At 41.4% G+C, this 10,570-nt stretch overlaps 1 protein-coding gene across 1 annotated transcript; it reads left to right on the forward strand.

Annotated features, from left to right (window-relative positions):
* The first annotated feature begins 1,846 nt into the window (after positions 1 to 1,846).
* DMP1 (dentin matrix acidic phosphoprotein 1) lies at positions 1,847 to 6,638 on the forward strand. Its single transcript, XM_032800244.1, has 4 exons — positions 1,847 to 1,900; positions 2,013 to 2,060; positions 3,293 to 3,643; positions 5,172 to 6,638. The coding sequence occupies exons 1-4, from the start codon at positions 1,847 to 1,849 to the stop codon at positions 6,636 to 6,638; spliced, it is 1,920 nt and encodes a 639-aa protein (XP_032656135.1).
* Positions 6,639 to 10,570: the final 3,932 nt, after the last annotated feature.

Consider the following 10,570-nt stretch of genomic DNA (forward strand, 5'->3'; position numbering starts at 1 on the left):
CGGCGTGTTCTCACAAGGTGTTCAAAGACATACAATTCCTAGAGCATAAGTGTACAAACTGTCTGCGTGTATGACCTGAAAATATACATTAACAGGAAACAACCCCTGCCTGAGTATGACCGGGATCTGGCCATGTGTGTGGGTGACTCTAATTGTTTGTGCTCATAACCCTGTAGGTATGTGAATGGCATAAATTTAGAAGTCAAAATAAAGCCTTAGCAAGATCTTTCATTATGTGAAAACTAGGCTAGTCATTCTGAAACCGCAAAAAGCTTTTTTTAGGGAAAATATGTCTCTGGGGGCTAAAGGAAGTGTGGGGGTGCTGGATTCCCAGTGACACCTTATGACATCATTCACCCTGTGAGAGTGCAGATTGGCCCATATCTGCAGCAGAGTTTAAATTCATGCACTAGTGGAGGAGGCTCCAGCTACTAAAGCGACAGGGCGATACAGGTATTTAACTGGTCCTATGCCTTTGTGACATCTGAAGTGCAAAAGCTCAGAGGTCCTGAAGAAAGCCTGTGTGACGTGCATACAGAAGTAACTATTTTAATTTCTTTGGTTTATTCTGAAAAATGAAACAGCATGTACATGTTAACAGTTCTTGAGCTGTGATTTATAGAAAAGCACGAAAGAACATCTCGGGGAAAGAGAGAGAGAGGAGGGGCAGGGGACAGATTGTTTTCTAAGGAAAAAGCAAAAGCTCATCTCTTATTTTCAGATCTGTGTGTGCTTATTTAAGAGAGTAAAATAATGCAGTGTTTCTTTCCTAGAGCATATTTATCTGTTTGTTTCTGTGTCACTTGTTTAGCTGATTTACCCAGTGTATAAATCTGTGAGAAAAGGTGTTTATATGCGAGGCCTTATAACTCTGATTTTTTTTGCCTTGGGGAAAAAAAATTCCAGGTAATTTGTGACAGACAGCTATGATGTTGGATTATCTCATGCAATAGACTCAGTTTCAGATATATCCTTTTGCGCAAAGACACGGTGGAACAGATTCTGCCACCTTTTACCCTTGTTGCAGCGCACCTTGCTCCACAATTATTGTGTAGTTAGATGCTACTTAATGTGAGTCGGGGTGGCAGAATCAGGCTTCCTGTTAGTCTAAAAGAGTGAAAATGTGTTGACTTACCCATTGCAATGTTGATGATATACAGATGGGTTTAATTCAGAAAGAAAATGATTATTTAAATCCATTCTTAAAATCTGTTCTTTGTGAAGCACTAGACTGATTCAGTGAGACTGGATTTGCCCCCGGTACATAGTTATCCTATTCCAGAATTTTGTCTGGGATGCACAGATGATTGTGTGCAAGGCTCCATGTGATTTTCTCCATTATTAATTTAGGATGAAAATGTAGATGTAAAGACAAAGTGCCAATAGCAATGGCCAATATTGGTACTGTGACCGTGATCTGTGGTACTAAACTTTTTAACAGGCTGATTAGCAGCCCTGGGTGACACAGTCATTATGGAACTAGTGAATCATAAACTGTTTTGCAGTCTGTCACTAAAGTTTAATCAAGAAAAATCTGCACTTCTCCAGGTATTTCCTATTCCACACCAAAATATGAAATTTAGCCTAACCTTCATGGCCCAGCTTCAAAAGCCACTAGAGATGTTGGGTGCCAGACAAGAGCATGTGCTCAGCACTCTTTCCAAATCAGGATCTTTTAAGGTGTCTCAGGTTGGGTACCAAAAACCGAGGCATCCAAAATCACTAGGTGCTTTTGAAAATCTTATATACTGTTATAATTAATCCTGCTGAATTGCAATTAAGTGCATGTGAAAATACTCTTTTGTAACACCCCTACTTCATTGCAGCTACAGACACCATAATCAATATGAAGACAGTACTCCTGTTAATCTCTCTCTGGGCTTTATCCTGTGCTCATCCTGTAAGTACTTATTAGAAAATCATTAAAACCCCTAGCCTCAGCATTTTAAGCATGCCCAAGACACTCTGTACCACTTCTGTTCATTCATAAGTTGTCTTTTCAATGTGTTTAGGTGCCCAGCCATCAAAATGCCCATTCTGGAAGCTCTGAAGAACTGGGGGTAAGTTGATTATCAAGAGCTTTTCAGAAGACTCTATTTCAGGAAATAACTTGTGAAACAGTATTGTAAAGCGGAATTGGTCTCCGGTTAATAGCGCTCAAAACAATACTTGATTAAAATAGCTATACATCTCTAGGCTTTGAGTTACATCCATTTTTTCAAGGTTATTTTAATTCATAATTGTTTCAGCCATTTCTACATACACCCTCCCTGCCCCGCACCCTCCATATGTGGAGACAACTAGGTGATAAATTGCATTACGTGCGTTCGGCCACCTCAGCTATGTGCTGCCCACTAATCCATCCCCACAGGACTTACTGTAACAATGCAAAGATCTGAACAGCTTCAGAGAGCTGCCATTTGAAATAGGAACGCTGCCAGAGCAATGTTTCCTCATTCACCACCAAATACGGAATTTCTTCCTGGCCTTCCCACAAAGTGAGGCACGGGAGTTGCACGGTTCAGCCACGGACTAATAACTACTCTTTCGGACGTAATAATATCACAGATTTCAAGTTTGGTACCTTCCAAACCCACAACGCTAGAAATGGGAACGTTGTACCACTGGAAAGAAGAAAGTCTCATCTTCCCAGTGGGGGACAAATCATTTGTTCCTGACTCTGAAAGCTTATACTTTTGTTGGTTCTAAAAAAATGGAACTGGTACACTCCAAACCTCCTGTGGTTTTGGTTTTCCTGAGCCCAAAAGCCTCCCGTGGTTTCACAAATTTCTATCAATGAAATTTAAATTACAACACCAAATAATTTCTGAATATAATTTTTAATGATCCCTTTAAAAAAAAAAGATTAGTTCATTTGAAACGCCAGCTGCATCCATAGCAGCTCTAATAAAAACACTCCTCCTTTATTTTACTCAAACTGAAAAGACTTGAGTATAAAAGGTCTCAGAGCACTTCAAAGTGCATGAGCTGTTACTAAAACAGAGCCACCATATACTCATCTCTTTTACCCAATAAAAACCGCAAGATGAAGCATAACCAAATGTTTGGGGTTTCTTGCATAAGGCAAGATGTAGTTCATTATAAACAAATAAAAGCAGTGCAGAGGAACTGGTAATGAAGAGTCTTCACACTGCTCGCCTGACCCAAAGCCAAACAGTAATAAGCAGTTTATTTTACACCAGTGGACACAATGTGGCCCTTACAATGTAATCAGTAAGACTGCAACAACATTTGCTTAATCAAAGTCCCTTAATTTTGCCTTTTTGTGCAGGACACAATAAGCGAAGAAAGTCTGAATGAGAAGGCAGATTCTGCTGACGATACTTACAGCAGTCCTAAAAGCAGTGCAGAAACTGGAGGAGAGGACTCCAATGCTGAGGAGCAGGATGGCATTGATGAAGAAAACCACGACCCAGCTGTGGTTTCTAGCAGGAGCTCTGAAAGTCATCCAGATGATGTCGATGCAAGGAGCACTCAGGACTATGAAGAGGAGGATAGTTTCCGAATTAAGCAGGCTCGGCGTAAGAATTGGGCTGATCACGAGGATTCTGGTGACTTTGATGATGTGGAAGAAGTAGATGAAAACAGCCATGGTGATCAATCAACAGAGAAAAACTCTCTGGTAAGTGTACATAGCTCTCCTGTATAAGGTTCAGTTTCCTAGCAGATAACATTCTTCTTCAGCCAGTTGTCTGAGCAGAAAAAGTGGTTAGCAGTCTTAATTCAATCTGCTGTAAACACAGGGCTAAACATAACACATCCCAGATAATTTGCCATAAATTAGCACTGTAATCAGATCAAGCTCTGTTTTCAAAAAACAGAGGATTGTGCTAACTGAGCTGAATTTTGGAGAACAAATTTGGATTTGGGTAAGTGTATGGGAAATAAAAAAAGAGTATCACTCCTCTGGCTTTGTAATGGGATCAGCGTGTTAATTAAAGACAAACAAATTGGATGTATTTGGAATTCACACAGATGCAAATTACTTATAGGACAAAATTTGACTACATGGAAAAACATAACCAAAAATATACAATTGTGTAAAATTATATCTGAAACGAAACTCTATCCCATTTTTTTTTCACCACTAGATTATAGTCCTTCACGTGAAAAATGTTGTCCAGATACCTAACGGACTTGTGGATATATGGAAAGCATTATTTTATTATATCGTTACTGTCAAAAGCATAAAAACTCAATATTCATCCACGGGTCAGATTTTCAAAAGAGCTCAAGTTCATCAGCTCCCATTTTTTATTGCAAAAATGGGCCTGAAATCAGTTACTATAAATTTGAAAATACTGGTCAAGATTTTCCAAAGAGTGCAGCACCCAACAGCTACCATGGAGTCCATGAGGAAGTTCTGACTTTTTTTAGAATGGTGCAATGGGCCAGATCACTGCATGTAGTGCTGTGGACCATTACTGTAGATATTATAGCGTCAAGTATCAGAGGAGTAGCCATGTTAGTCTGGGTCTGTAAAAAGCAACAAAGAGTCTTGTGGCAACTTATAGATTAACAGATGTATTGGAGCATGAGCTTTCGTGGGTGAATTCCCACTTCGTTGGATGCATGTCATATTACAGTAGTTACATTAAGGCATATACAATTACATGTAGAAATGGAACAGACCAAATCCCTGTATCCAAACACCCAGAATTTCAAAAGCTGGATCAGAATTTTGTGGCTTGAGCCATATTATATCACATCATGTTCTATTTATAGTGAGTGTGACGGACCCATGCCATCCCAAACCAAGTAATGCCATAAAGGAAAATTCACCCCTCTCCTGCCATAAATCCAATGATGATACATGTTTTAAACTAGTGGATTACTTGTTTACAGCATCTACACTGAATCCTAGTAGAGCAGCAATTTCTAGGGGGACATATTTTTAAGACTCCTAAAATGTTAACTGAAGTAACATTGTTTTATTTGGTGGTTTGAAATCTAATTGGTTAGATATACATTAAGGCATACTGGGCCAAATTCTGCTCTCAGCTACACCCATGTAACATTATGAATTTTGATGCAGGGGCACACACATAAATGATAGTAGTAGTTGGCCTACACAATTTAGTAAAAAAAATCACCTTTGTTAAATACAGCAAGGAAGTGTTTACAATAATTTCTCTTCACCACACGTCTAGGAGGATGCAAATGAGATTCCTGCTATTGACAGCAGTGACAATGGAGATCACCATGCCAGGGGCGGCAGAGAATCAGAAGACAAGGATGACTTTGAAAATGATGGATTTCTTTATCAATCCAACGGCTTTGAGTCTAGCAAGGGGGACGAGGAAAGATATTCTCTGACAGATGAGGAAGATGACAGCGGAGATGATACCTTTAATGAAAATAAAGAGGAAGAAGTTAAGGGGGCAGATCCTAGATACACTGTTCGTCCCACTGAAACAGATGAGCATAATGCAGTTGATGGAGATCGAGATGGTGAGCATAGAGATACCGCTATTGGGAAAAAAGATAGCAGCAGTAGCAGCAGCAGCAGCAGTAGCAGCAGCGAGAGCAGAGGCTTTGGTAATGGGGAGGTTGCCAGTCGCGGCAGGCATGTCCACAGGAAAGGAAATCGAGGTGACAGTGACAGTGCCAGTGCCAGTAGTAGCCAAGAGGAGAGAGGTGATTTTGATGATGAAGGAATGCAAGGTGATGACCCATCCATCTTTGAGAATGAGGGTGGCAATTCTAACATGGTTCATGGTGCTGTTCATTCCAAAGAGAGCAGCCAAGAAACCAGGAGAGAGCACCACTACAGCAAGCGGAAAAGCAGCAGTAAATCACTGAAACGTTCCCAGAGCCACGTATTCCAAAGTGGTGATGATACTTCAGAAGAGGATGATAGTGCAGAGCACAATGACAGCATATCCAAAGAGGACAGCAAGTCCCCAGAAGACAACAGTCGCTCTGAAGAACATGTCGCCAGCAGCTCCAGAGAGGATGTTACCAGCCAGTCAAAGGAAAATGTCACCAGCCGCTCCAGGGAGGATGTCTCCAGTCAATCAAGTGAAGAGAGTAGGGAATCCCAAGAAGACAGTGAGGAAAACTCCAAAGACGTGGATAGCAAATCCAATGAACACAGCGGTAGCAAATCTAAAGAAGGGCAGGAAGACGGAGACTCCCCTGAGGATGACAGCAAGACATCAGTAAGTGACAGTGAATCCACAGAAGACGCAAGGGACGATAGTAAGTCAGAGGAGAAGAGTACATCCATAGAGGACAGCTTGGAATCAGAAGAAGATAAGGACGGACCATCTCACAGTAAATCGGTTGAGAGCAGAAGTGCTTCAAAAGAGAGCAGTAGCAATGAAGAGGGCAATGCCAGTGATTCGAATGAAGAGGACATTGGTTCTGAAGAGCTGCAAGGCCAAGACAGCAAGTCTGCAGAAACTAATGACAGTGAATCTAAAGAGGAGGAAGATAGTGAATCCAGAGAAAGAGACAGTGAATCCAGAGAGCGCAGTGCAAGCCAATCAGCCAGCCAGGAAGATGACAGTATATCAAGGAGCTTGGAAATTGAAAGCAGAAAGCTAGTGCTTGATGTTTATCACAACAAACCCATTGGTGATTATGATGACAATGACTGCCAGGATGGGTATTAAAATATACATTAAAATTCAACTATATATGACTTGTGGAGGGGAGGGGAGGGAAAATCTTTTAATTTATTTACCATATAGACCCGGGGTGACCAACCTGAGCCTGAGGAGGAGCCAGAATTTACCAATGTGCATTGCCAAAGGGCTACAGTAATATATCAGCAGCCCCCCATAAACTCCCGGCTCCTGGCGCCTCCCACCTACCAATAGTCCAGCTGATCAGCACCTCCCGCCCACCCCTCCCGATCAGCTGTTTTGTGGCATGCAGGAGGCTCTGGGAGGGAGGGAGAAGAAGTGAGAGCAGGGCAGGCTTGGGGAGAGGGTGGGAGGGGTGGAGTGGGGGTAGGGCCTGTGGCAGAGTCAAGAGCTAAGCAGTGAGCACACCTCCAGCACATTGGAAATTTGTCGCCTGTAGCTTCAGCCCCAGAGTCAGTGCCTATACAAGGAACCGCATACTAACTTCTGAAGAGCCGCATGTGGCTCTGGAGCCACAGGTTGGCCACCCCTGCTATAGACAGTATGAAGGTCAGCTGTTCCTTCTGAGAAATATTCTGTGAACAATAAGGGTATGACAATATTGTAGAATTTCACTATTTCAGCTGGTGTTCACCCAATGTAAATGAAATGAAAAAATGATGCTTACATATGAAAAAAATAAATTTATGTGAGAAGCTGATTTATGATCCTAGAACTGAATTAGTACAAAAAGAGAAAAGCTAAATATTTGTTAGAAGTGTTTGGAAATAAAATAAAATCTTGTATTTTTCGGTGAAGATAAAGCTAGCACAGTGGTGGGTCTATGTTCTTCTATAATTGATTGCATTATGTCCATTCACATTGTTGGAGTGATGTTTGAGCATTAAGGAGAGAATGGATGCTGAATTTATTACACAAATATTTGCATCTACAAATTCTATAAATTAATTTGATTACAGTCCAAATGACCTTTAAATTAATTGTCACTACTGCACATAACAAGGAAAGCAGCTGGTCACTGCATGTACAGTGTATGACATATCACTTCAGCATGGGACGTACATAATATTTTGTAATAAATGTACAGAAAATGTGTTGTATTCTTTTGCATTGATGGCATTACTATTTCTATGTTTAAAATAATCCTATTTGACTTCCCTAATTAATAATAAAAACAACAGACTAAATAGTTACATGGCTTGAGTTTTTACTATTAGTTATATTAAATGAAACATTATTTGGATTCTAACTGCTGTGAGCAGAAACAAAGGGTTTTCTAAACAAAGTTTTAATATATGCAGCATGGCTGACTCAGATGGACAAACCACTTAAGGAAAATAGCATTTGATTCTGATCTCACACTGTTTTTATACCAGTGTAAGTCAGTGGAGTCATTTCTGACTTGCTGTCACACCAATGAGATCACATTTATACCCTGTACTTGTGCTGATTTTGCAGCAGGAGGCCAGCATTTTGAAGCATCCCTCTTCAAAAGGCCACTTTCAAAAAGAGATCCTAGGTGGAATATTATTGCAACATCAGCTAATCAGCTTTCTCTAATGCTCTATCACCATTCTCAGATGTCCAGCATGTCAGCGCTGCATCCTCCACTAAATGCACGGGGAGTACAGATGTCTCTATGCTAGACCAAACCAAGGACAGTCCTGTATTCAGAGGTGCGCACACATATACATACCATTGACCCTGACTGACCCACCTCTGTTCAGAGTTCAATCATTAGCATTTAAAAGCTTAGCACTCACATAGGGCTGCAATCTCCTATTGCCAGTACTGGAAGGTAAAAAGACCTGGGGAGCACAACTCTGAACATTACTGAGGATGTGGAGCTTTCTCGGCATGCATCTCCATGGGCATGCTAGTAACAAGACTAACCTGTGCACAGAAGGTGACAGCCCTTCTGGATCCTGCTCCCATCCTCTGGTGCTGGGAGGAGGAGGGCGACAGGAGCATTCTGAAGGCTGGGGCAGTGGAGGGAAGGTGGTATAGGGAAACTGGCAGGAAGGGAGAGTCAAAATGTGGCCACACATTGGTGATGGCAGAAGAAAATGGAGAGAGAAAGGAAAGGGAGGTTAATGAACATGACAAAAGAGAGCTGAGAATGCACTCGGGTTTTAGTGCTGGTGCAGGTGGTCGAAAAGGAGAACAAAGAAAGGGTGCTGAAGCTGAAGGGAAATTGGAATGAGAGTCTATCTGGGTGCTGGTACTGGGATTGCAGGGAGTAGTGTGGGAGGAGGATTGGGGGCTGAGCTGGACTTGGAGCTGGCAGTGGTGGAAGGGAGTAGGGCAAGGAGGCTGAGAAGTCCGACCAGTCTCTCATCTATCTTCTACTTCAGAACACAGGTATGAAATCTGGGTTACAGGACTACAAATAGTGTTTTACGGATACTTCTCCAACTACTTTTTTGTCTCCTGGTGTAAAAGTTCTTCCACTTCCAGTATGTTGGGAACTTAACTCTAGAGCTGCTCCCCAGCTGCAGCATCCTGGCCAAGGGCAGGTTCGGGCAGTCCCTCCCTACTTGCTTTAAACCTATGTTGACATAGCTGTATTCCCAACATCAAATTCTTCACGAAGGGCAAGGAATGCTCCTTTTCAATCCCAGCAGCATGTTCAAGTGTTTGTGGTAGGGGATCCCCTGCAAATACATGTTGTGGTACCAAAGAACATGGACAGTTAAGCAGCCTTGCTGACACTGATCCACAGCAAGCAATTGAATGCAAGGACCTGCAGAATGGACAAATTTCCTAAATAAAAGCATATCAATTGGATTAATTTTTGTAAAATTCTGAGTTGATCACAGAGCAGATGATGTATTGTGCTTACATGATATTAAATTCAGTAATCGCTCCAGTTCTGAGAAATCCTGAGTCAATCCTGCTTGAGATCTGGAATTAAATTCAAGTTTCCAGGTGCATGCAGACAGGAATATATGCAAAATACCAGCAGATGAAACTGCATGAATTTTACCTCTAGGTGAAACATTATCTGTAAACTGTAAAATTACAGACCAGTAACTCAAATCAATCTGCAAATGCAATCTGAATTATGAAAAGCCAATGTCAAATAAAGTAGCTCTTATTTTGTTAACAATGAGCTCACATTACAGGTGGAGTACTGACCCCTTGATATGGGGTTAGTATTTGCTGATTAAGCAGAGCATTTTCACTATGTAATTTACTTTAAACTCATACAAAGTGCCATTAAAATCCGTGGGATTATACACATGTTTAAAACCAAGCATGTCCTCAAGTGCTTTGCAGAATTGGGATATGGAATCTGGGTTATGGGACTACAAACAGAGTTTTATGAATACCTCTCCAACTACTTTTGTCTCCTGATCTAAAATGATTAAGAAACAAGGGCCAAATTCTGGAAAAGAATGAAAATACAGAGAAACATCATTGGAATATATGGGGAAAAGTTTGGAAGTGTGAAATATCGGAGCTCCACTGAACACGGATCCACTGGCCATGCCTCTGGTGTGCCAACATTTCTCTGTGCAGAACTGTGTGTAGAGCTCATTGAGATCTGATTTGTGCTGTATAAAGATCAATGGTTTTCCCCATGTAGTCTCTTGTGAAAAAGTCCCATGGAATTTAACCGAATGTTAAAATATTTGCATAACTTTTTACACCACCATACAGTGTGAAATTCATGCTCCACTTCAGTCAATGGGAGTGTTGCTATTGACTTCAATGGAGGTAGGATTTAGAATAACAGAATATCAGGGTTGGAAGGGACCTCAGGAGGTCATTAGTTCAACCCCCTGCTCAAAGCAGGACCAATCCCCAACTAAATCATCCCAGCCAGGGCTTTGTCAAGCCTGACTTTAAAAACCTCTAAGGAAGGAGATTCCACCACCTCCCTAAGTAACCCATTCCAATGCTTCACCACCCTCCTAGTGAAAAAGTTTTTCCTAATATCCAACCTAAACCTCCCC

The sequence above is a fragment of the Chelonoidis abingdonii genome, chromosome 5, assembly GCF_003597395.2.
Source record: "Chelonoidis abingdonii isolate Lonesome George chromosome 5, CheloAbing_2.0, whole genome shotgun sequence".
NCBI classification, from domain to species: Eukaryota; Metazoa; Chordata; order Testudines; family Testudinidae; genus Chelonoidis; species Chelonoidis abingdonii.